This window comes from Pantherophis guttatus, chromosome 4 (assembly GCF_059756535.1).
Source record: "Pantherophis guttatus breed Tessera chromosome 4, ASM5975653v1, whole genome shotgun sequence".
Classification (NCBI taxonomy): Eukaryota; Metazoa; Chordata; class Lepidosauria; order Squamata; family Colubridae; genus Pantherophis; species Pantherophis guttatus.
In genome coordinates this window covers 31944404-31970983 of record NC_142066.1, presented here as the reverse complement: position 1 = coordinate 31970983, position 26580 = coordinate 31944404, and the positions used below count along the sequence as shown (strand labels likewise).

General features: G+C 40.6%; 1 protein-coding gene, 1 long non-coding RNA gene and 1 other non-coding gene across 15 annotated transcripts in view; 1 reads left to right on the top strand and 2 right to left on the bottom strand.

The window, feature by feature from the left end:
* Positions 1-754: 754 nt before the first annotated feature.
* Positions 755-25359, bottom strand: LOC117669142 (uncharacterized). Of its 3 annotated transcripts, none has more exons than XR_004592381.3 (5): positions 24975-25359; positions 4635-4755; positions 2280-2552; positions 1187-1281; positions 755-1007 (listed from the first exon to the last, which is right to left on the bottom strand). It is a non-coding gene; the product is annotated as an uncharacterized LOC117669142 (long non-coding RNA). The 3 variants fall into 3 exon arrangements; XR_004592379.3 differs by lacking the exon at positions 24975-25359 and adding an exon at positions 6970-7101; XR_004592382.3 differs by lacking the exon at positions 24975-25359 and adding an exon at positions 5783-6847.
* LOC117669188 (small nucleolar RNA SNORD88) lies at positions 5806-5895 on the bottom strand. Its single transcript, XR_004592390.1, has one exon. It is a non-coding gene; the product is annotated as a small nucleolar RNA SNORD88 (small nucleolar RNA).
* LOC117669136 (protein kinase C and casein kinase substrate in neurons protein 1-like) overlaps positions 6996-26580 on the top strand; it is a 62189-nt gene continuing 42604 nt past the window's right edge. For 2 of the 11 annotated variants that reach the window (XM_087893935.1, XM_060692766.2), the window contains exons 1-2: positions 11399-11506; positions 11757-12927. In XM_087893935.1, the coding sequence (XP_087750061.1) occupies positions 12888-12927 (40 nt within the window). In that variant the 5' untranslated portion in view covers positions 11399-11506; positions 11757-12887. Of the gene's footprint in view, positions 7175-11398; positions 11507-11756; positions 12928-14271; positions 14528-26580 lie in introns of those variants that run through there. The other 9 variants (XM_087893938.1, XM_087893937.1, XM_087893939.1 and 6 more) reach the window with 9 other exon arrangements.

The following is a 26580-nucleotide window of genomic DNA, read 5'->3' as shown; positions in this document are numbered from 1 at the left end:
TTACAGGCACATATTGTGGATACTTCATTCATACATTTAGTCTTGCCAGTAGGAATAACCACCCCTTTTGTTTAATGTCAATAAGCTTGTTTGCAGACAAGCTGCATGAAAAATAAATGTACTTTAGTATTTCATTTGTGACTAATACTTGCAGGTGCCATGAATTCCCAAGAGATGGCTATATTGTCTCGGCCAGGATCTCTCAAAGGGACACAAATTCATGAATACAGGGAACCGAAAAGAAACCCAACTGTATGGAAAGGCAGGCAGTGTCCTTGAAAAGAACATTGCTTGGAGATTTTCTGACTGGGCAGCTATAATATTTAGTAGCCCAAGATCACCTTCCAAAAATGTAACTGCTACATTTTGCTGCAAGTCAAAGATTCTCCCCCACTCTGCAGAGTAATTTTTGCTGTTCCTTTCCCAGCCACCGAACTTGGCTGCTTGACCCAGTTCTAAGTAGCATCTACAGCAGAGGTTCACAACTGATTGCATCATATGGTATTTTAAGTAAGCTGCACAGCTCTTCAGTGGCTACCCTTTTCCTGCTACTAAGAGCAGGGCTAGGAGTCATAAAAAAACACTTGAAGAGAGGGGTTAAGAAAGTAACCCCTTTTAAGAAGGCATGCTTTGCAGCAGCATTACCAGCTAGTTTACTCAGATGGGTGTGTGTATAAGGCTGCTGCTGGAGTCCAAAGTCATCAAGTATTTTGCAGTTTAGTGGTATTGCCCCTTTGCAACAGACATAACAAAGTTATTCACCAATTAATGAAATGTTTATTGAGTAAGAGAGTAAGTAAACCTCCCACTGCTTTCTAATCAGGATCTGGTAAGTAAGCCTCTCACTTCTGCATGAAAAACAGAATAAGAGACATAATGGACAAACAATGCCAAATCCCTCCCATCGCAAACATTGGATCCAGGAAAATTTCTGAACTGCATTTCTTCTTGGGGAAGAAGGTCTTCTATGCAGGCTTCCTCGATGCTCTCGTTAAAAGGTGGGCAGGCTGAATGAAACAAGTAACACAAAATACATTAGCATCTCAACACCTAAAAGTTTGGACAGCCAACCCCAATCAAGTATCACGAGATTAGTTGGATTTCAATTCCCATACATTCGATAGGCACCAAACTGGGGTAGACCAATGAAAATTACTAATCATATTCGCAGTACATAATTACTTACCAACAGCCTTTTAAGGGTCCTAGTAGGCTACACTGCATACGTTCCAGAAGAGCTGGCTCACATTAAAGCCTGCCAGCAACTGTGTAACATCTCACCTAGGAAAAATAAAAGATATTCAAATTAGAAATCTACTCGGGCTTTCTCTGTAGTGGCTCCCTCCCTGTGGAACATCATTTCTTCAGAGATAAAATTGGCCCCCACTTTGGCACTCTTTCCCAAGGCCTTGGACATGGTTCTGCCAATGAGATTGGGGACTTCAGAGTGACATGGAGTCCATCAAGTGGCTGGTCTAATTATTGTCGGGGGGGAGGGGGGAGGGGGCACTGTATTGCTTTTGTATTGGGAGTTTATCCCTGTAAACCCACCAAGTTGGGTGGCTGTATAAATTTTCTTAATAAAATATTTAAAATGTGCTTTGCTTAAATTCCATTCTCGAATAATACCATGCTCCGAGTGTAATAGAAGCACGGTTTCAAAGCAACAAGGCAAGTTAATTCAGTATTGTGTTTCATTTCCATTTACCCATCTTCCAAGAGTAATTGACATTTTTTGCCCATTAAAAACAAAATGTTTACAATACTCAGCATCTAAAGCTTTATGCAAGTGATTATAGGTAGTCCTCGATTTACGACCACAACTGAGCAAAACCTCAATTGCTAAGCAAGACAATTGTTAAGTGAGTTTTGCCATCTTGCCAGAGTTGTTAAGTGAATCACTGCAGCAGTTAAATCAGCTACACAGTTGTTAAGTGAACCTGGCTTCCCCACTTTGCTTGTCAGGAGGTCTCAAAAGTGGATCCCAGGACACTGCAACTGCCATGAGTCAGTTGCCAAGTGTCCAAATTTTGATTACATGACCACAGGGGATGCTGGAAGAGTTGTGTGAAAAATGGTCCTAAGTCCCTTTTTTCCAGTGCTGTTATAACACTGAACAGTCACTAAACGAAAGGTTGTAATTTGAGAACTGTATAAAAGCATCCTAATTTATGGGAAGGGAAAAGAGGCAGAAGGTAAACAAAGCATGGGGGGGAAAATTCTGAAGATGGTTCTAACATGAAGTCCTTCCCTTCTGCATTTTAATATTATATCCTCACCTTCCACTATGAGATCCTGTCTCTCAAAAGCAAGACATTTGGAGAAGGAACACTAGGAAAAGAAGGAATCAACAGGCCAGTCCATTCCAGGAGGCAAAGCGCAGATCATCTCCCTCTCTGTTCTGCCAATTCTTCCCTTTGTCAGGTTCTGTTGGAGGTTAAATCTGGTTTATTTCTTATTCCAAGCCAGGAGGAGAATGCAGGCAGAGAATGAAGTCTGAGGCAGGCTGCATTTTGGAAAAGAGGTCTCTTTGTTTATTTGATGTCCAGAAACTACAATGACAAAGCATATATACTTAAAAATGAAGCATACCTTAGGGGAAAAAATTAAACTGCTTACAAACACACAGAATAGCGGGAGGATATGATATATTCCAGAACTCAACATACAGGGAGGCTGGGGGGAAAAGAAGGGGGATCATATCTGCAGCCCTTTCCCCACTTTTTTGATACCTCACTTTAGTTCTGGGATAATCTGCAGGTGAAAATGAACAAGCACAAGAGAATGCACACTGAAAAGAATGCCTCAGCCCTCTACTCCCAATCACTTAGAATACAAGAGACTCTTTGAGACTAAATTTATCGGGCTCAACACCTTTCAGGAAAAATGACTTATAAAATAACTGAAACTCTTCCCTCCTAGAGCATGTAGATAAAAAGGAAACTATTTGAAAGGAAGAGTTTACTCTTTGCATTGCAAACACCAAGTTTTCCCACTCATTTACAACTGGCTTGCTTTCTTTTTCTTTCCAAGTGCAAGTTTAATTGCAACAAAATTGTTCCTTTGGCTGCAGTGGGGGAATCATTCAGATTCTATTATCATTTAACTCAATAGGAATCTATAGAGCAATTGGGTAGGAAATGAGGAATGGAGACTCGGGAAGCGAGATGGAGAAGTGGAATGGTGTGAATAGTTTGTAGCCAAAATTTGGAAAGTCCAAGGCTTAAAGATATTATTGGGAAGAGTGGTTATTTCTTGGCTTGTAAACTGAAATGAGCTAACAAGAAAAGGCATTTGCACAGGCAAACAGACTTGAGGTCAGAAATATATAGGCATTTGTGAATAGACGTATTTCCTGGTTTACAGACAAACAAAATCCACCCACAAAACACTTAGCTAAAACATACATACAATAAAAAAAACTTTACTTTTAAATGAGTTTAGAACAGTGGTTCTCAACCTGTGGGTCGCGATCCCTTTGGGGGTCGAACAACCCTTTCACAGGGGTCGCATAAGACCATTGGAAAACACATATTTTCAATGGTTTTAGGAATAATTTTATGGTTGGGGGTCACCACAACATGAGGAACTGTATTAAAGGGTCGCGGAATTAGGAAGGTTGAGAACCACTGGTTTAGAACATTCCCTCCTGACAGACTTGGACTGTTCTTAAAAGGTCAGGGAGAAAATAGGGAACACGGTTCTCTTCACCTCATTTTGCTGGCCAGGCAAGCTAACATTTTCCTAACAGGATTTAAAAATTCTTTTCTCTGGGGCTTATAGGAATTTAACAGTTGCGCTTATCTCGAGGGCACACAAAGACTTTGACACACATACACAAGGGAATGCACATTGTAAGCCGCCCTGAGTCTCCAGAGAAGGGCGGCATATAAATCAAATTTTTTAAAAAAAAAAAAGGAAAGAAAAACAGAACTCGGGTTTACACAGTTTCTCACTTTAAATCTTAAATTAGGAAAGGCAAAAATCTCAATGAACATATTAATTGCCCAGCGATTGCACAGAGCAGGAGAAAGATCAGTTACATTTTTTCCCTTTGTTTTTAAGTATCTTTATTTAGCCAAATTGGTTTTCCCGCTTCATCTCTGAACAAAGTCCATTTCCTGCATAATTGGTGCATGTGCTTCCCGCCTGGACAGGCAACTTCCTCTGATCAGAGGCTCCCATTAGTCCCTCTAGTGGAGAGACAGCAACATGTTTCTGGGGTGGCTGCCCACACATTGGCACATCAGCAAGGTTTATATACAGTTTTAGCCTTTGGTGTGAGTGAAATGTTTTTATGACCACAAGGAAGCAGGAAGTATAGTCTTTATGGTTGGAAGAAATATTCTGTTATCTTCTTTATTAGCAAAGATCTTCCTGGCCAGGCAGGGTTGTAAGAGCATGGGCACAAGTATTAAAAACTGCCTGCTTTTAAAATGTTGACTACAGGGCTGCTTATCAGCATTTTATTTCCTTTAAGGAAAAATTGTATTTTAATAGTAGGGTTGGGTTTCTCTGACTTCAGATTAGAAGGCTATTAAAAGGAGGGAGGGGGAAGATCAAAGGCTTTTGATCTTATCAGTTCTTTTTGTGCAACAATAGTGTAACACAAACCCAAGCCTTGCTGGTCCTACCTTCAACCATTCCACATGTAGAATGGCCTCCTGTCTTCCATTTGCAGAAACATCTGGACTTGCGTTTGGTTTGCTAGTAATTTCCTGTTTCCAGGATCTGGTATAATCGTATCTGCAAAATCTAAAGGAGACACAGATGGGTGTGGGAAGGGAGGGATAAATAGGTCACTTTCAGAAAGTTATATTAAAGCAAAAAAAGCAACAACTTTCTAACATGCTCAAATCATCATACCTACCACTCAAGATTTTTATTTGTATCCCACTTTTATTTTACAAATAATCCGACAAAAGCAGTATTCCAATTTTCCACACAACCTTGTGCAGGGGGGGGGGGGGTTGGGCTGAGAGTGACTGGCCCAAACTCACCCAGCTGACTTTCATGGCTAAGACTTGAACTCAGTCTCCCGCTTTCCCGTGCCTTAACCTGTAGACCAAACTGAGCTTTCTTGATACTCACAATTAAATTATTTGGAGGACAAGGCAACAGTTTTTTCTCTGTTGCTTGGCCTTTTTCATGATACCTAGAAGGTCTATTCATTAAATGGGTATGCATGCACACTTTTTGTGTGCATTTAGAGCAGTGTTTCTCAACCTTGGTAACTTTCAAGGTGTGCAGGCTTCAACTCTAGAATTCCTCAGTTGGTCATGACAGAGTGGGAGAAACTTATTCTTCAGTTAGCTTAGCTGTTATGGCAAATACAAGTAGTCCTCAATTTATGACCCAAATTGAGCCCAACATTTCTGTTGCTAAGTGAAACATTTAAGTAACTTTTGCCTCATTTTACGACCTTCCTTGCCATAGTTAAATGAATCACTGCAGTTAAGTTAGTAACATGGCTGTTAAATGAATCTGGCTTCCCCACTGACTTTGCTTGTCAGAAGATCACAAAACCTTCAGAAGGTCACATTAGAAACATTGCAACTGTCATAAATGAGTCAGTTGCCACATGTCTGAATTCTGATCATGTGATGATGGGGATCCTACAACGGTCGTAAGCATACAGTAAGTCACTTTTTCAATGCCGTTGTAACTTTGAACAGTCACTAAACAAATTGTTAAGTTGAGGACTACCTGTACCAGTGTTTCCCTAACATGGCAGTCACTACCAGCAATCAAACACTCCCAAGAGCTTCTTCCTCAACCATACATTTTAACAGGCAGGCCAGGATTCTGTTCCTCAGTCCCCCAAGATGTCAAAGGCAAGGGGGGCACTGTTATCATCATAGTAGTCTGTGCCCAGTGCTAACATCATTGGAAGAATCCTGTTGCCACTTTCTTCTCATCTATACTCCTATCCCACCTACCTACCAAAGGAAAAGGAAAAGATGCTTAATTCAATTAAATCAAAGGTAGGTACAAGTACAAATTAGGCAAAACGTGGCTCAAAACAGTAAAGGAACCTTGGAGTCCTAGTGGACCATCCTTAAACATGAGCCAGCAGTCTGTCAGCAGCCAAAAAAGGTAATACAATCCTTGTTCGTATAAGCAGAGGCACAGGATCAAAATCACATTAAGTACTAAGCATCGCTTTATATAAAACCTTGGTAAGGCCACATCTGGAATACTGCATCTAGTTTTAGTCACATTACAAAAAAATATGTTGACACTTTGGAAAAAGCGTACAGAAGAGCAGCTAAGATTATTAAAGGCCTGGAGACTAAAGCAAATTAATAATGGTTGGAGGGTTTGACTAGTGTAAAGAAAAGGACTAGTGTGGACATGATAGCAGTATTCCAGTATTTGAGAGGCTGCCACAAAGAGGAGGGGGTCAATTTAATTTCCAAAACACCAGAAGGCAGGACAGGAAGCAATGGATGGAAATTAAGGGGAGAAGCAACCTGGAATTAAGGAGAAACTTCCTAACAGTGAGGACAATTAACCGTTTGCCTTTAGAAGTTGTAGGTGCTTCATCACTGAAAGTTTTTAAGAAAAAACTGTCAGTCACTTTTCTGAAATGGTATGTAGGGTCTTTTCTGCTTAAGCAGTGGGGTTGGACTAGAAGACCTCCAAGGTTCCCTTCCAGCTCTATTCCGATTGATTGGATTCCCAATCCATAGATCCTTCAAGGCCTTTTCTATAAGGATCGGATCGGATCTTCCTGCCCATATCATAGTCCTATTTCTTATTCCAATCCTCCTTTGCTAAGGAGTCCCCTTTTTCCCCTCCCCAACTTTTTAAACGATCAACAGGTCCGGCTTTCACCTTCTCGTTAAAAAAAAGGAGAATCATTGCTGACAGTATCACAGCAGCAAATGAAAGTGATCCAAATAATCCTTAACACCCCCCGCTCACCTCCAACCCCCCCCTCCCTTGCGGCCCCCCGCAAACACCAACCTGTAACCGTCCGCCATTTGAAACAGAAAGGAACGCCGGCGCACGTGGCCTTTTTATACCGCTTTGGCCCCGCCTCGCTTTTCCTAACCTCGCTCTCGCAAGACCTTACATTTTACGCATGCGCGCTATCAAGGGATGCGCGCTCGAAAGGAGGTAAAGTCTCCGCCCTTCGGCCGGTCTTTAATGAGCGCGTGCGCGAAAGGAGGTAAAGAGAAAGCAAGTTGAAACTTTTATTAACGTCGTAAAGGCGTAAAGGCAAAGAGGAAATGGGATGTGGGCTCGCTTGTGTTTTGTTGAGTTTCTTTGGCATCCGGCTGCCTCTTTGTCAGGGCAAGGCTTAATAGATAAAGCCGTAGGACTGTTGAACTAATTGACTTGTCCAGCGTGTCTCAACTTTTCAACTTTTTAAAGATGTGTGGACTTCAACTCCCAGAATTCCCTTTTCAGCGATGCTGGCTTGGGACTTCTGGGAGTTGAAGTCCACACATCTTTAAATTGCTAAGGTTGAGTCACAACTACCTTTGGCAATGTAAACTGGAAAAGTGCATGTGCAAAGGAGTATATTGTAACCAAATAGGCAGCGACCTTTAGAAATTTTAAGTTAAAATTCTTCTAAAAACAAAAGGAAAAAATGCAGTCCTATTGGAATGGACTACATCCTCTAGGTCTAATTTTGGTTTTATGACTGATTAATGTATGTAGGTTTATTGGGATTTAAGATTAATAATTTGACAGTGTCTTTCCATTTACTAACTGCTGTCCTCCTTTCTAGGCTGTAGGATGAAATTGAGGGCAAATTATTGGCTTGCTATGCAAATTTTAAGGCTAGTAGCCTACATCATTTTAAAGATGAATTCTTCAAATTTGTGGAGGAAATGTGTATTACCAATTAAGGTTTAAGAGAGCCATTTTTTACTGTAGTGGTTAAAACCACAGACTAGAAAATAGAGAGAGAGTTCTAATCCTGTCATAGGCACAACAGCCAAGTGAATGACTGGGTCAGTATGCTCTCTCAGCCGTAGGGCAAAAGCAGTGCAAACCACTTCTGAAAATGGGATAGCCAAGAAATAACGAGTCACCTGGAATCAAAACTGACTTGAAGATGCACACAGAAAATATTATTCTTAGAGGAACTATTAACAATTATTTTCCAGAAAGCACCAAAAAGAATATTGTTTCCCAGAAATATGATTAGCCACAGAGGTAAAATGCTATAATTAAATTGTCTTTCCTAACAATAATGATTTTATTGTTATTAAAATGCTTCATTGTCAGAGAGAAAGATAAAGTATTAGTTGTGATGTCTATACCAATTTCTCTTACAGTTACCACTAAAAAATGTTATGAAGCTTCATAAATCACATATTTGGAAACAACTAATTTAGGGAAAGTTAAATCTTTGGCTCTCTTAGGATGAATAATCTTTTATGGTAGTAAACAGAAAAAATATAGACAAAATCAGATGTATTAACATGCTTAAATAGCTGGCAAAATCACAAAGGCTACAAAATGTCAATATCAACTAATCAGATGCTAAGTATACAGCTTTAAGCAATAGAAAATTCTACAACAGAATTATTGTAAGTCAAAATCCTTAGGGATTTTTTCAGACAAAGTAAAAATAAGTGACATTAAGTACTGCAGTAGGAATTATTGGCATGCAGCGGTGCTGATTGAACGTTATTTTAAAGCCAGAAAAATTATATATTTGGCCAATAGCTCCTTGAAAGTGACTTGCATTTGGAACTTCAGCCACTGTACCAAGCACTTGGTACAAAAGGAATAGAGTAGAGTAGAGTAGAGTAGAGTAGAGTAGAGTAGAGTAGAGTAGAGTAGAGTAGAGTAGAGTAGAATAGAATAGAATAGAATAGAATAGAATAGAATAGAATAGAATAGAATAGAATAGAATAGAATAGAATAGAATAGAATAGAATTCTTTATTGGCCAAGTGTGATTGGACACACAAGGAATTTGTCTTTGGTGCATATGCTCTCAGTGTACATAAAAGGACAAGATACATTTGTCAAGAATCAGAAGGTACAACACTTAATGATAGTCATAGGGTACAAATAAGCAATCAAATCATACTAGGAACCAATCAATATCAATATAAATCATAAGGATACAAGCAACAAAGTTACAGTCATGCAGTCATAAGTAAGAGGAGATGGGTGATAGGAACAATGAGAAGACTAATAGTAATAGTAATGCAGCCTTAGTGAATAGTTTGACAGTGTTGAGGGAATTATTTGTTTAGTAGAGTGATGGCATTTGGGAAAAAACTAGTTGTTCTGGTGTGCAGTGCTCTATAGCATTGTTTTGAGGGTAGGAGTTGAAACAGTTTATGTCCAGGATGTGAGGGGTCTTGTAAATATTTTCACAGCCCTCTTTTTGACTTGTGCAGTATACAGGTCCTCAATGGAAGACAGGTTGGTAGTAATTGTTTTTTCTGCAGTTCTAATTATCCATTGAAGTCTGTGTCTGTCTTGTTGGGTTGCAAAACTGAACCAGACAGTTATAGAGGTGCAGATGACAGACTCAATAATTCCTCTGTAGAACTGTATCAGCAGCTCCTTGGGCAGTTTGAGCTTCCTGAGTTGGCGCAGAAAGAACATTATTTGTTGTGCTTTTTTTATGACATTTTTGATGTTAGGTGTCCATTTTAGGTCTTGAGATATGATGGAGCATAGAAATTTGAAGGTCTCTACTGTTGATACTGCGTTGTCTAGTATTGTGAGAGATGATAGTATGAGAGGGTTTCTCCTAAAGTCTACCACCATTTCTACGGTTTTGAGTGTGTTCAGTTTCAGGTTCCAGTCGCACCACGAGGCTAGTTGTTCAACTTCCCATCTGTATGCAGATTCATCATTGTCTCGAATGAGATCAATCACTGTTGTGTCATCTGCAAACTTTAGTAATTTAACAGATGGATCGTTTGAGATGCAGTCACTGGTATAGAAAGAGAAGAGAAGTGGAAAGAGTACACAGCCCTGGCGGGCTCCTGTGCTAATTGGACAGGTATCTGATGTGATTTTGCCTAGCTTCATCTGCTGTTTCCTGTCTATTAGGAAGCTTGTGATCCACTTACAAATGTGTTCAGGTTTAGTTTAGTTGGAAGAATGTCTGATACGATGGTACTGAATCAGGGGTGAAATTCAGCAGGTTCTAACAGGTTCTGGAGAACTAGTAACAGAAATTTTGAGTAGTTCAGAGAACCAGCAAATACCACCTCTGGCTGGCCCCAGAGTGGGGTGGGAATGGAGATTTTGCAGTATCCTTCTCCTGGAGTGGGGCGGGAATGGAGATTTTGCAATATCCTTCCCCTGCCACGCCCACCAAGCCACGCGCACAGAACCGATAGGGAAAAATTTTGGATTTCACCTCTGTATTGAATGCTGAACTAAAGTCTACAAAGAGGACCTTTGCGTAGGTACAATACACAATGCACAAGAAAGCTAGTGAGATGTGTGTGTGTATATATATAAAGGTTGTGTGTGTGTGTGTGTGTGTGTGTATTGTATATATAGATGTAAATATATATAAAATTACTCTTGCATCTGGGGAGAAAAACCAAGATCTACAAGATCTACAAAGATCTACAAAGCTATAGAATGTCTTGCAATATGAGAATTATGTATGTAGTCCTCAATTTACGATAAGTTGCTTAGTGCCATTAGTGCCAAAGGTACTTACAACCAGGTTTCAAAATTATAAAGGCTAGTCATCTCCTCCCCACCCCCATGGTCATGTGACTTCATTTTGGGTGCTAGGCAACCAGCCCACATTTACGGACATTTGCAGTATCCTGCAGACACATGACCACAATTTACGATTATTTAACTGAAAATCAGCATTTACCTAACAGTTTTTGGCAAAAAATGTCCCATAGCAAACAACGAGTTTGCTTAATGACTCTATACGCCGCTTAACAATCATTCAAAAAAGATCTTAAGATCCTGCTTTACAACCATCTTGAGTTACAACCATAATAGGCAGACCCTGTATTTTTTTTTTAAAAAAAAAACCACCTTCCTAAAACCGAAATAAATATATTCTGTCTTTCACAAACCTCTTCTTCTCTTTGACAATTTGGAAAAATCTTTGGCTTGCCTTGCTGCTGATTTTCTGAAAATTCCTAGCATGTTCTTCCTCCAAGTGGCCAAAAGAGAGACAGTCATTTTTCTCTGTGGTCTTTAAACAAGCACATACTCTGAGCAGTTCATGCCCTCAAAATGCCAACACAAGGGACTGAAATCAGATACGCCCCCAAAATAGATGGTTGGTGAATTCCTGACCCTGGAGTTGGGCTATGCTGTGGAAGCAAACGTAGGGACCTTTCTAGCTGTGTAGAGGGAAAAGGAACAGAACAAACAAAACCTAAGTTTTGATTTTATGCTGGACTTCCTAATATAGCAATTTCCACTTGCAGGAGTGGGTTGCAACAGCTACTGTAGAAGTCACTGCTTTACCCACAGAAGTTGTTGGTAAGAACCTTAATCTGGAGTTTGGAATCTGAGCTTTCATTGGTTTAAAAAGAGTAAGTGCTTAGTTCTTATAATCATGGAGGGGGTGGGTGGGAAATTATTGGTATTTGCTAACAGCAGACCTGTGAATAAGAGTTTCTGTACAGAAAGACCTCAACTTATGACCATTCATTTAGCGACTGTTCAAAGTTACAGTGGCACAAGTGACGACCAATCCTTGCATTTAAGGCCATTGCAGCAAGTCACATGATCTAAATTTGAGCATTTGGCAATGTACATAAACTGTATCTATGATGGTTGCAGGGTCCTGGAGTCGTCCGATCGCCATTTTGCAACCTTCCCAGCCAATTTCTGACAAAGTCAATGGGAGAGACCTGCTTTGATTATCAACTGTGTAATTTATTTAACAACTGCAATGATTTTCTTAAGAACCCCGGCAAACGAGATTGTTAAAATCAGGTGAACTCACTCAACAACCACCTTACTTATCAACAGAAATTCTGGTCCCACTTGTGATGTATAAGTCAAGGACTACTTGTAGTAAGGATTGAAAAACCCAAGGACTTTAAAATGGCGCTTTCTGTTATTTCCATTATTACATACTACTTGCCAACTGCTCATAATATATATCCCAATGTCCTCATGTTCCTTTAATTCTTGCAGTAAACATGCCCACATACATATGGAACATACGTTCCATGCACATGCTTCAGACAGTGAAACTAGAATTTGATATGCCGAAACAAAATAGATCAGCCAGTTTTACTGACAACCCTAGCATATTCCTGGTCCTGCACAGATCAGTTTACTCTGGTTGTATGCTTTCCATTGTAGTTATTTGTAGCTTTAGGGTGGAGCTCTATACTTTGGGCTCTGTCCCCCCTTTCCCTATATATTGCATGTGAGTGTGTCGGTTTTCTTTTCTAGTGTTCCTAGCACAAATCAGTCACAGAGTAAGAAATTCTACCTACTCTGGTGTCTTAGAGAATTTAGAGAGAGAAAGAAAAAATAAGAATATGCTCCCTTATGTATGCCTCTTCAGTTTCCTGGAATAGAAAAGCTGTTCTCTCCCAAGTTTTGGAAAAGATCCAGGGGTACAGCTGTGGCAGCTGTCGGGGCGTGGAGGGATCAAGAATCTGCTGGGACAGCACGTAAAGATCAATGCTATGCCTGTCTGGGACATCGAGTGGGAAAGGTAACAGCTTCCTCTTAGTATGTCCCAGCTACAGGACTGTGCAATGCTCAGAGCTTGCTAGCATCAGTGGCTCGGTAACAAAGGGTTAACTAGTCCTCTCCCCCCCACCAAAAAAAAAAAAAAAACACCACTCCTGAAGTTTGACATTCCCCAGCAAGGAGGAATTTTCCAGGCCTAAATTCATCTCCTACCAGCAACAGCCCTTTTTCCAAGTTTGGAAGATTGGAAATCGCAACAGCATGAAAGAGAAAGCAGAACCGAACAAGGAAGACGGGAAAGGTAAGTTCAAGTAACTTGTACTTGTGAATGTGTGCAGCAGTTATGAGAGGGAATGAGTAGAACTTGGACAATCAGGGAAGACGTTAGGCTCCAGAGGCCACCCCAGCTATGGGAAGAAAGACAGAGCTGAGAGGAAGAAAAAGCAAAGAGAAATATGAGAAGAGCAGACATTGAGGGATGAGTGTGTTGTGTGAAGAGAGACACAGCAGAAGCAAATTAATGTGGCAGGGAAGAGCGTGCAGAGTTTAAATTTTTGTTTCATTGTCCATGAACTGGACCGCTGCATCAGATCTCCAATTAGGAGAGTGGAAATGATCGTACAACTTGCTTCATAGTATTGTAAAAATTAGGAACAGTTAACTAAAAAAATTTACCGTCATGAAATTATCCAAACCACAACTATTTATCTGTAATACATCATGCGCTTTATACTGTAAAAAGAATTGTTGCTTTTTGCAATTTGGCAATAGCAGAACCTGTACTGGATACTATTAAGAATTTTTTAAAAAAAGGCTAGGATTAAAACATCAATTGAATCAATAATTTAGTAATATTTTAAACTGGAGTAGATGATCTACCCTAGACAGTTTAGTGGATTTATTTGCATGCACAGGAATACACACACATTTATTTGAGGAATAAATGTTAGAGTATAAGCAGCATAAGATTGTTGTATCTGGACAATAAAATAACGGTGCATCATTTTAATAAGTAGATGATTGATCAGATAGATAATCAATTGATTAGATCTGAGGTGCAACAGATCCACAATTGTTAAAATACTAGAATTTTTAAAAATCATTCTTTTTGACAAGTAAATTTCTTTGAATTAGTGATGATTACTTCAGTGGTGATTATTTCTAATTAAATGTACTGTTGAGATTATCTTTACTCAAAGTTGTATTTTACCACAGTTTTTATTGCCATAATTTTTACTTTTTGGTGCTTGCTTTTAACATTGCATTATTCCCTGCTCTTAGGGTTTTTAAAAGACCTTTAAATGGAAAATTTTAGCAATCAGGTAACTCCCATTGAATGATTGATTGAAAAGATTAATCTTGTAAATGAGTCAGAAAGATAAATTTTCAGGATAAAATAGGGTTAGGTAGGAAGATATATCTCCGTTTGAAAGAGGAAAAGGGTGCACAGTAGAGAAGGTGCATTCATCACAAAACTTGTAAGGAGAAAAAAGAAGAAATTTGGGGACCCGATAGCTGATTTAAGAAAGTAGAAGATTAAATATTAAAAGAGAAAGACAAATAGTAAAAGGGAAAGCTGTCAGGGATAAGTGAGGAAGGGGAAGAGATAAAGGGGGAGGATGATACTGAACTAGAAGGAGGTGCTATGAATTAGTGAGGGTGGCAGGCACGGATGGAGAACTGAGAGGCAGGGAAAGGCAAGAGAGAGAGAAAGAAAGGTGGGAAGAGAGTTGGGGTGAGGGTGGCTGGGAGGAAGAGCAGCACAGCTAAGTCTTCTCTGGCACCTGCCCCAACTCTCTCTCCCCTCCACCATCCCACTGGTGCTGAGCCATCACCATCTGTTGCTCTGGAACGGAGCAAGCGGAGGACGGGTACGGGCAGGATGGGGGCTCCACCAGAAGGTAGGTTTTCCAGCCAGAAGCAAAATTGCTCAATGGGCATTTGTAGAAGTGGGGGGGCGGAGGAAAGGGGTGGGCCCATAAAATGGAAGTTTAGATACACTCGGAGAGTGGCTGAGGGTGTTCAGTCTTCTTCAAACTTCTACCCTCCACATAGTTGGACTGGTAGCCCCTTTGGTATCCAGTGGGCAAGGGATAATGGGAATTGTAATCCAGCACATCTGAAGGACTTTTCCAGGCCTGGGAGAGTTAGTGTCCACTTCCCTGCCTGTGATTGTTACGCAAAATAAATGGGGAAAAAGTTTATGGGGTGCAAATGGAGAGACTTAATTACTTTGTCAAGGAAGAGGTACTATCTGTCCTGGTTCTCCAAATATTGTTCCCAATACTGTAGAATAAAACACAATGTCAACTGTCCAGGTGATGAATCCAGGAAAAAAAAGCTTTTTGGGGACGTATGAACATTTTTTTGAGAGAGAGGGAGGGAGGGAGGGAGGGGGAAAGGGAGAGAGAGAAAAGGATACCTGTATCTATAAATGTGATGCTGGATGGAATCCCAAATTCATCTTAAATTATTCTTACGTTGTTTTTGTTTTATTTCCTCTTATCAAATTTTTATTGCCTTTCCTCAGAAGTCTGGGTGGCTTCTGTGGTTTTCTTTCCTCCCCATTTTATTCTGACCACAACCCAATGACAGGAAGGAAAAACTAAGAGAGAATGCAACATGAAAATTTAGAAAGCAAGACTATAATTTGTGGGGCTGATATTTGGGGAGGAAGATGGCTGCGTGTGGTAGCTATAATGGCTGGGACTTTTTGGACCATAGATGGCAGTTGGAGAGTATTTCTCAACCTTAGCAGCTTGAAGATGTGTGGACTTCAATCCCACAATTCCTTAGCCAGCATGCTGGCTTGGGAATTCTGGGAGTTGAAGTCCACACATCTTCAAGTGGCCAAGGTTGAGAAACACTGCCGTAGAGTAAAGCAAAGTTGGCCGAGGCCTCTGCTGTTAGCAAAAGGATCATCAAATGATTGTAGTGTTTGTTGAAAGTAATCCTTGGATGAGTCGATGCGGTTTGGATTTGGGGGTGATTTGGGATGCTTCCCAGTGGACATGTCTTAGCACTGTTGTTAGAAAAAATATGTAAACAAATGAATGGATTTTCTGTGAGTCTTTTAAAAGATGAAGGAGCCAGTATAAAAAGGGAACATGTGCAGAGGTTTCTGTGTGGGGAAAAAATGGGATTTTCATGACGTGGTGGCTACCATCTTGACTTTTCTGACTTCCTCCAGCATCCATACTTACATGGAAGCTTAAGCTTGCTTTTCAATAAAATTCCAACAGGTTGATTGGGTAAGAAAGTCCCCTTCTAAAAAAAAGCAGTATGTTGGGGAGCATTTGGAGAGATTAGTGGGTTGTTGCGTTTATTTAAACAGGATCTAGTTGTGTGAATTATTTCAGTTTGATTTGGATAAACTTAATAAGTGCTGATCATATATTGATGGGGAAAGCTGTCAAAATTAATTTTTCTACTTAAGAAACAGTGCCTGAATTTGCTTTCTCCCCCATCCCCTTCTCTCCTCATTCCTCTGCTTTGTACAATATACGTCATCTTGGTTATGCATCAAAAGACAGGGAATATCCCACAATCCATATTTGTAAGCCAATTTGGGAGCCTTTATTTTCCCCTAATGAACAGGGAAGAAATTAGTAATGATCCAGGCGATCTGAAACCAAAGGAAAACTGAAGTCTTAAATTTTAACCAGCTTTGACTGACTTGGAACTGAGATTCTAAGTGTCATGGACAGTTGGGGGTGCCAAGAGCTTTCATTCTGAACCATCGAAGAAAATTTGGGTAGATCTTGGAAAGCTGGCAAGTCAGTTCCTAGAATTTGCTTTGCCTCCACCCTGCTGTGGGAAATAAAGAGACAGCCTCCATCTGGCAATTTTGACCAGTTTTTTTTTAATTCCCCCCCCCCTCCATTTTTTCTTAGTTGGATGGAAAACTGCAGGCAGTGCAGCCAAATTTGAGAGGCAGAGAGGAGCCATTTCCCCCAGAACAAACCCTGAGCCATCTTCGCAGCCCAGCCCAGCCCTTGCCAACTCCAGCTGGGAACTGCCTTCTCTCCCCTCTTCTTATTTTCCAGGTTCTTTTTTCTTTCTTTTTTGGCTTGTGAAAAAAGCAGTTGGAGCCAAAATAAAATTAAATCGCAGTGCTGGAACTCAGTGGTAGGAGGGGAGTTTAATGTAGTCCTAGAGGCTATAAAGAATAGAAAATGGAAGAAACGGCCATTCTGACTACCCCAGTAATGGAGCCTGGATGAGGAATAACTTTGGTGGGGTAAAACCTCTGAATAATGTGTGAATTGTTCAGAGCTGTTTAAACTGAGAAATACACAGTTTAGAAAGGCAAATATACACTTCGTGGCAGGACTGTTAAATCTTTAACAACTTCTGGCACACAACAGTTCAACAGATGTAGATTTTGGACGCACTGGCAGAGAAGACTGTATCTGCTGATGATATCACATTATTTGGAGACGTTAAAAACAACATGGGCGCTGGACAGAGCTTAAAATGAACAACTCCAAAATGTAGGAATGAGAAGAATATGGCAAATGCAATGCAGTGTAACTAAATGTAAAATGCTAAAATGCAAAATAAAAATAAAAAAAAAAGGCTTAGTTGGGACCTTCAAATATAATATATAAAAATATAAAGTCAGTTTGGTCTAGCAGTTAAGGTATTGGCCTAGAAACTAGGAGATTGTAAATTCTGGTCCTGCCTTAGGCGTGAAAGCCAGTTGGGTGACTTTGAGTCAGTCACTCTCTCATAGCCCAACCCACCTCATAAGGTTGTTTTTTGTGGAGAAAATGCGAGGAAGAAAGAGTATTATGTATGTTCGCTGCTATTTATTTATAAAAATGAATTTTTATAAATATTTATTATTTATAAAAATGAAAAAGCATAACAATCTAACAAATACATAATCAATTTCTCTGGAATATCTGTTACTCTGAGAGATACTTCAGAATCCTGATGGGATTACCAGATTCCCACTGTTGAAATACTGTATGCCTCCAACTTTCCAATGTGGCACTTCGTAGATATGGGATTCCAACTCAGGGGTGCCATTTTAAACAAGGCTGCTGAATTGCATTAGAAAATCTCTGGACCTCTATCTCCCACCTAGCATCTCTCATTTTGGTGGCCAGCATTATTAACCCTATTGATTGGAGACTCCTGGGAGGTCAGGGCTTCTGAAAGGCTGAAGTTTCCAAAGCACTTCTGATTGTAATTTAAACATGTTATTTATGAACTAGAAAAAAAGGACATTTGAAAGAAGCAACATTAATTGTTCATGGAGGAAATGTTACAATGCTTGGACTTTTTTGCTTAAGAAAAGGGGGCATGATATATAATAATATCTCAGTTTAATAGACACCACGAGCCATTTACCAAATTCTGGATGCAATAAGCCAAATTTTTATATTTGTGCAAAACCTGAAAATGGGTTTATTAATAAACTATATTTTTGGTGGGTTTGCAAAACATACAGTACCATCAACTAACCACAGAATCTAGGTTTGTGACCAGAGATGGGATTCAGCCGGTTCGGACCGATTCAGGAGAATCAGTTGTTAAGATTTTGCACAGTTCGGAAAACCAGCTAATTGCACCATTGGCTGGCCCCTCCCACCATGCCCCTCCCAGTCACTCCTTATCTCGCCTTGCCTGCAGCATAGCAGCTGCTGCACTCTGGTTCCCTCGCTTGCTAGCTTGCTTGCCTTGACCACGTGGCCCCTGCAGCCCAGCCCACTTGCCTGCCTTCACCTCAGTCTCGCACGCAGCCCAGCTCCCTACCGAGTCTTCCTTTGCCATTCTCCGCTGCCTCCCACACGGCTCAACTACCTGCCTGCCTGGTGAGCCTTCCTTCGCCTCTTTGCCAGCACGAGGGGCCTCCAGCTGCTGCATCTTTGCCAGCACAAGGGGCCTCCAGCAGCTGCCTCTTTGCTGGTGCAAGCATCCTCGGCTTCTTGTGCCAGAAGAGTGGCGGCTGGATGCTTCTTGTGCCAAAAAAGAGCGGCGGCTGGAGGCCCCTCACGCCGGAAAAGAGGCAGTGGCTGTAGGCTCCTTGCACCGAAAAAGAGGGGCGGCTGGAGACTTCTCGTGCTGAAAAAGAGCAGCAACTGGAGGCCCCTCGTGCTGGCAAAGAGGCAGCGGCTGGAGGCCCCTCGTGCTGGCAAAGAAGCGAAGGAAGGCTCACCAGGCAGGCAGATAGTTGAGCTGCATGGGAGGCAGCAGAGAAAGTCAAAGAACGACTTGGTAGGGAGCTGGGCCGCGCACCGGCAAAGAGGCAGCAGCTGCAGGACAGTATCTCAGGGCGGGGTTGTATGTCCAGGTGCACCAACAAATGCTAGAAGTATCCACCTGCCGTTTCCTGCTGCAAAACCCTTTTTAAAAACCCTGACTGCTGGGTAGCAAGACCCAGCAAGAGATGAGACATCGGAGAATCACTGTTGCTGTTGCTGCACAAAGGTAAGTCTAAGGCTCTGGCCACCGCCGCTTTGGCCTGCCTGCACCGCCCACCTTGCCACGAGTGACATCGAATTGATCATGCCCACTCAGTCACATGACACCTCCCCAGCCACGCCCACCCAGTCTTTAGGATGAACTAGTTGTTAAATTACCATATTTTTTGGTGTATAAGATGCACTTCCGCCTCCCCCCACCAAAAGTGGGTGGAAACGTCTGTGCATCTTATGCATTGAATGTTGCTGAAGCTCCGCCCATCTGCCAGCCCCCACCCTTCAACCTCTGTCTCCCAGCAATTTATCTCCTTGCAGCAAACAAGCCTGGTCAGCTTCAGCACAGCCTGATTTAGCACAAGCAGCTGATTGGCGGTTGGATCAGCCTCCCGGAATACCACTTATCAGCTGTTCCAGACTGCAGGGATATCCACCACTCATCACCCCCATCGCCGACCATCGCTGCTGCTGCCTATCACTGCGTCTACATGCCCTATTTTCGGCCTCTGTGCACCCCATTTTCAGCCTCTGTGCGTCCCATTTTTGGCCCGTTCTAGGTGGTGGGGTTAGGCGGTGGCAGCAGTTTAGTATACTTGCTTAGTAAGTAGCCCCTGTCTTCTTCCTGCTACATTTTTGAGCTCCATTTAAAAAAGATTAAACTACAAGATTATAAAGACAAGAGCTGCTAAAAAAGTAAAGAAAACAAACCATGGTTGCTTTGCTCTGCTCACCTGTGAGACTGATTACCTTATTTCTGGTTTGTTTACAATTGTAATTAAAATATAGCCTTCATCTTCAAACAGAAATGCTCCATAAATACGTGGGCAGAAGAGAGAAGAATGAAGGGTTCTGTCTGAATGCAAAATTGGATTCACACCTGAACTTCATCATATGACTGGTTACAGCAATGGGAGTGCCACACCTGTGTACCTTTCCCCTTAGGGGTTGCAGTGGACCCCCAGTGTGTATAGAGCAAAAGTCTCCTTTCCATGCACCAGGCAATGATCTTGCAAGACAGAAATCTGCCTGCATCTTTGGCCAACAGAAGACATTTTGGCAGAACGATGGACTTTCACAACATAGAAATTATCAGCTGGGACCCCTGTGCAAATGCCTCCCTCATGCCCCACCACTTTATTCATAGCGTTTCAAGGAGCCTCAAATGATATTTGAGCTTCCATTGTAATTATTCTTAGTTTTTCTAACACTGCTTCTTTGTTCCTGGAAGGAAAACCTCTAGTCAAGAAGGAAATGAAATGGCAACTCCACCATCATTTTCCCCCTCAGGAGTCCTTTATCTAGATTCTGTATCCCCACAGTGAGGCAGTAGAAAATGAATGTTGGAATAATATTTGATTTTATTAAATTTGGTAGAAGGAGTGATGGGGAAAGAAAGGAGATGCATACAGTGGTTACATTTTGAAGTCTGGTTGTCCTCTTTGCACACTTCCTAATTGTGTGGGGCAGTTTTTTGGATTCACAGGCTATTCTGTATAAGTAAAGTAAGAATGAACAATGTGCTTCTGTTTTCCTGTGCTTGAAGGAAATTTAATGTTGCAATGCACTGATGTTGTGCCAGAGGTCCATTCCCTGCTTCTCTTCATCAGCATCCCTTACCATTTCTGTAGTCCACATATACCAGGACAGAGAAATTGTGCCAGAGCCCCTACACATTACAAGTAGTCCTCAATTAGTTTGCCGATTGTGGTTGTAAATTGTGACAGTCGTAAAACAGATCATGTGACCAACCCAATTTCACAGATCTCTTTTCGTGGCTGTTATAGAGCAAACACAATTTTTAAGCAAATGTTGCAGATAATAATAATAACAACAACAACAACAACAACAACAACAACAACTGGTTAAGATCAGGAGTACTGAAAAAAGAAACAGAAAGCTTTATTTTGGCAGCTCAAGAACAAGCCCTAGCCATAAACTGCATGAAGGTAAAAATTCAACATGTTACCACCAAGAGCAAATGTAATGAGAAAGATGAGGCAGTCGACCACCTGATCAGTGTGTGCAGCAAAATTTCACAAACTGACTACCTACAACGCCATGACCGCGTTGCTAAGATCATTCACTGGAAATTGTGCCAGAAGTTTGGATTTGAGTACAGCAAAAACCACTGGGAACATCAGGTTGAGAAAATTTTAGAGAATGAGAAATTCAAGATCTTGTGGGACTTCAGGATTCAGACTGACAGGCACTTGGTCCACAACACACATGACATAACAATAGTTGAAAAGAAAAAAGTATGGTTCATTGACATTGCAATACCTGGTGATGCACGGATTAAAGATAAGCAGCAAGAAAAAATCACAAAGTACCGGGACTTGCAAATTGAAGTTGAGCGACTGTGGAAAAAGAAATCGTGTGTTGTCCCGATTGTAATTGGAGCCCTTGGAGCAATACCCAAAGGGCTACCCCACTATTTAGAAATTCTAAATTTACCGGACTTGAACATTTTGACTCTACAAAAAACCAACCTACTTGGAACAGCTTACATCCTCCAACGATACCTTAACAGTTCCTAGGTCCTTGGTTAGGACTCGAGCTGCTGAGCTATTAACCAGCCTCAAAGGCTGTGAATCTCACTAAAGATTAACCAATAATAATAATAATAATAATAACTTTATTGTCATTGTACGTGTATACATAGTATACCCATACAACGAAATTCACTTAACCCAAAGACCAGGTCCAACACATAACAATCCCCAAACACACTTTTACCCACCACAATTCCCCACCCCTAAACCATCCAAACATCCGCACAACAGACCAAGTAATCCTGTCCAACAGCTCACTGATTGTGGCCCTTTAGCAAACCCATCGTTCACTATGAGGGCGCTTTTGCCAGAGACAGGAAGTAAATGCTGGTTTTCAGCATAATTGTCAAAAATTGTAGTCACATGCAACAGCTGTAAATGAGGGCTGGTTGTCAAGTACCCAAAATGCAGCCACATGACCACTAGTGGGGAGCTGCCGGCAATCAGAACCTTTGGGGTGGGGTCTGTTGTAATTTTCAACAGTTGCTAAGCGACTGATTGTAAGTCAAGGATTACCTGAATTGCCTCTCTTGTGCTTGCTCTTTTAACGTTTTTAAATTGATGCGATTTGCTGAATAGGGGTGGAGAGTTACATAGGTAGGGTGACTGTTGGTAAAGGGACTACTTCCCCTTTCCTGTAGCTATGAAAGGAAGAGATGGAATAAAGTTGTACAATTCAGTGCAGTTTTGTCTATGAGTTGGAAGTGCATAGCAGGTAGCTGAAGTGTGTTCCTCCTTCATCCCTCTGCTGGCCTAGCCTTGCCAACCACATGGAAATATTACATCTCTAATGACAGCACATCTCTCTCATTCTGCTGACCATGAACTTATGCTCAAACCCATCACTCCTTAGCTGGCTGATCACTTGGCACTTTGAGCCTTTTTAAAATCCCAAATACTTTTCAAGTTAGCATGCAGGATTTGCCAGATATTTATTTATTTATTTATTTTGAAAGATGCATTCGGCTTATGACCAAATTTGGTTTTAGCCAAGGGGAAGATTACAAAATTAGGCTAAGAGGAGAAGAATTTACGTCTCAGTGGTATATTTTTAACATTCCTAAATAATTTATTAGGACCAGTTTCACAGAGTAGTATTTCTGTGATTATTGTTGGGATCTAAAACAAAAAGGATCAAAGGAAGATTAGATGCCCACCTACATTGTGCTAGGGGCACAGTGCATGGACAATGACTGGATTTGCATCGTGTTGGTTGAAATGTTGGGGATTTTTTTCACCATAGTTAGTAAACCAATAACTGGTTGGTTTACATAATATACATTATGTAGAGAAACAATCTGGGTTCTCACCCTTCCTCAATCACCACCTTTTTAATCATAAAAATACATTCATTCAATTCAAGGCTAAAGAAGGCAGGGTGTTATAGGATTAGAAATGTAATCATCACTAGAAACCAATACTGTTGAATATATTTTGCAAAAAATATGACAGCAAGTTCCAACTGGTTTGGTTAAATTCATGCATTCATACATTTATTAGACTATTATAACCTGTGTGGTGAATAACACACAGAAACTTTGTTTAAAAACATACTAAAATATTAACCATAACAGGTTCTTTTGAGTTACAAAATTGCAGGAGGGGGATTTGATGTTTGAGTGTGATAAAATCTCTTAATGAACTCTTTGTGCCATAAATTGGTTTTGAATCAGTATTCTTTAGCAACTACTATGATGATAAACCACATAACAGCACTATCATATACACACATATACATATACATATACATATACATATACATATACATATACATATACATATACATATACACACACACACACACACACACACAGAGATGACTTACTCTGGAAAAAAATACTGTTGGGGTAAGACACCCCTAACATCCCTCGGGGTGTGTGTTCTGTTAAGATATAGCCTGTTGTGCCTTAAAATGGCTTCTACTGGACTGCCTTAAAATGGCTTCTACTGTACAGCACAGTGGAGTTGCCATGGTAATGGCTTCACAGTACTTCACAAGGGGGCTCCCTCTGGTAAGGGGGAAAATCCAATATTAGAAATTATGTTTGGTCTGGACATTTTCAACAAGGCTTTGATTATTCTTGAGGACAAATGTATGGCCATGATCAATAAAACATTACTGCAACTTGGCCTGCCTGCACCACTACAAGACCGACACGACATACTTCACACAGATTACATATAAGAAAAGAACTACAACGTTGAACAGCTTATTGCATGGAAAACATTTTTAACTAATTTAATTCTCGCCGAAATCAGGGCTCAGGGTGAAGTTGCTCTTCCTGTCTAATACAGGATTGGGATAAATAAATACCCGGGCAACATCAGGTTATCAACTAGTAGTCTACTAAAATTAATATTACTATTATTAATATTAAAATTACATACATTGTACATTCTAGGCTGTTTTGATGATATTGTAAGCAAATTAATACATGCTATGCTTGTCTGTCTGTGCTTTTGAGTCAGCTTTTGACCCTTGACAACTGGGTAGATTAATCTCTGCAGTTTTCATAAGGTTTTTCAGAAGCGCCATTGTCTCCTTCCGAGGGCTGAGAGAGAGTGACAGGCCTAAGCTAGCTTCCTGTCTAAAGTGGGACTAGAATTTCCAGTCTCCCATTTCTAGCCTGATGTCTTAATCACTACACCAAATTAATCTTATTATCTTTGATGCAAGTAGTCAATTACAATATTTGAGGAAATCAGGAAAGTTACCGAACAATATTGGACAATTTATTAAATACATATCCCACTTTTAATTTAGGACTTCAAGATCATCCTATTGATCCCTTCTCCTATCTCTCCCTACAAATGCATCCCTGTATGGTGGGTTGGATTAGAGAGTGACTAGGTGAGTGGATGAGTCTATGCCCCTAATCCAGCATCTTCCAGCTCTGTACAATGCTGATTTACATTGTTTTTGTTGGTTTGTGGTCCATTTTTAAAAGGAAGAAACACCAATTCAACATTTAAAAAAATATTCAATTCCTTTTTTTTAATTGCCAGATTTGCTATTGTAAATCACTAGAAAATTATTGTGCAACTTATTTAGATCAATAGTATTTAAAATATGGCTATTCCCATTACCGCAACAGCAAAGAATTATCCAAAACCAATTTCAATTTCTTAGCCTTTTAACCACGATTTTTTTAAATATTATCTTCATCTGTACCAAGATCTTTCTGGAAAAATACATTGAATATGGATCTTTAAAATATTTCTGTTTTTCCTTAAGACTACGTACATATTATATGAATGATAAGTTATAATGGCTGAGTTTGCACACTATGGTATAAATCATGATTTGCAAACAGCAAAGCTGCTAAACCAAGACAGAAATTACCATTTTATGGTTTTATGTCACTCACTTGTCTAGATGGGCTTCAGGGGAGTTCACAGGCCAATTGTGCAGTATTCATATCTTGGGAGTTGTCATCATGATAGACAAGATAGCAGTTGCAGGCCAGACCATGGAAACAGTCCATATCTAATCCCAGGATTTAAGAAAAGTCAGATGCCAAGCATGGAACAATTTGCAGCCTGTAATAACCATAGTCCATGTAGAAACGAAGGTTCTGCCTTCACAGGAAAATAGTAATTCTCCAATATTTGTTTCCAGTTTTGTCCTGTTTAGTTGCATGGTCTTATCTAATTGAAACCTACCCTATTATAGGACAAAATTGTTTTCTTGTTCTTGCAGTTCTAGCAGATTTACTATTTCTAGGGTCTCCCAAGTGAAGGGAAGGAATACCAGTTTCTGACACTTCTCTTACTTAAATTAAGCCTGAAATTGAAAGAATGGGGTGGAAGCAGGGTGGGGCGTGGAAAACTTGTCTGTGGCATGCTGACAGCTGCATGCATAGCAGAAGATAAACAAGAATGTGGGATAATGGGCTAATTGCTAGGAAGCCCCTAACATAACCCTCTGCTCACTCAGAAATAATTAGATGGACTTTAAATGAAGGGTGGGTAATTTGGCCGGTCTACCAGCTAAACTCAAAATCCCTAAACAAGAGATTAATTCTAACTTCCAATAAGAGACATTTATCCCTTCTTTGAAGTCTGCAGGTTAGGAAAGATTATAAGTGTCAAAGCAAATATTGGGTATCAGAGAAAAAAAAATGAAAACACCCATCCCCAATTCTGACACTGGATAGGCTACCAGATATACAGATAATTCAGAAATTATTGCAAAGATGAAGATCCAGTTAAGTCTGAGAGGGTCTCCTCAGAGTGCTGTCGGTCAAGTAATGTCGACTGGCGACCCCCAGGGGGAGAGCCTTCTCTGTGGGGGCACCCTCCCTCTCTGGGGGCACCCGCCCTCTGTGGGGGCATCCGTCCTCTGTGGGGGCACCCGCCTTCTGGAACGAACTACCCCCAGGGATACGACTGATCCCGGACCTCCGTACTTTCCGCCGGGCTCTGAAGACTTTTTTGTTTCAGCGAGCCGGGCTGGCTTAAGATTTTAATTGATTAATTTTATGGGTAAGAGGTTTTAAAATTGGAAAGCCAAATTGGATTTAATTATTTTTTAAACTATTTTAACTTTCATATTGTATGTATTTTAACCCTGGCTGTTCACCGCCCTGGATCCTTCGGGAGAAGGGCGGTATAAAAATTTAATAAATAAAATAAAATAAAAATAAATAAATAAATAAATGATCTGGCCTACCATTGGGGCTTCACCCCCCATTTAAAAGAACCACCAGATAGGGTGGAACCATTGGCTATGCTGGATTAGAATTGATCGCTGTAAACCTAATACATCTGCAGAAAACCAGGATGGAAATAATGTATCCTAGAATAAACCCTCAAAGAACATATGATGACTTTTTTCTAGCTTAGTAATCACAGCTGCAAAATTCCAGGTACCTAGTGTCTCTAGTATCTATGGAGATTCTCAGTCATCCAGGTCACAGTTGTCTCAAAGGTGCTTTTTCAAAAAGAATCTGGACTGTTTTTCCTTGAGGAGGA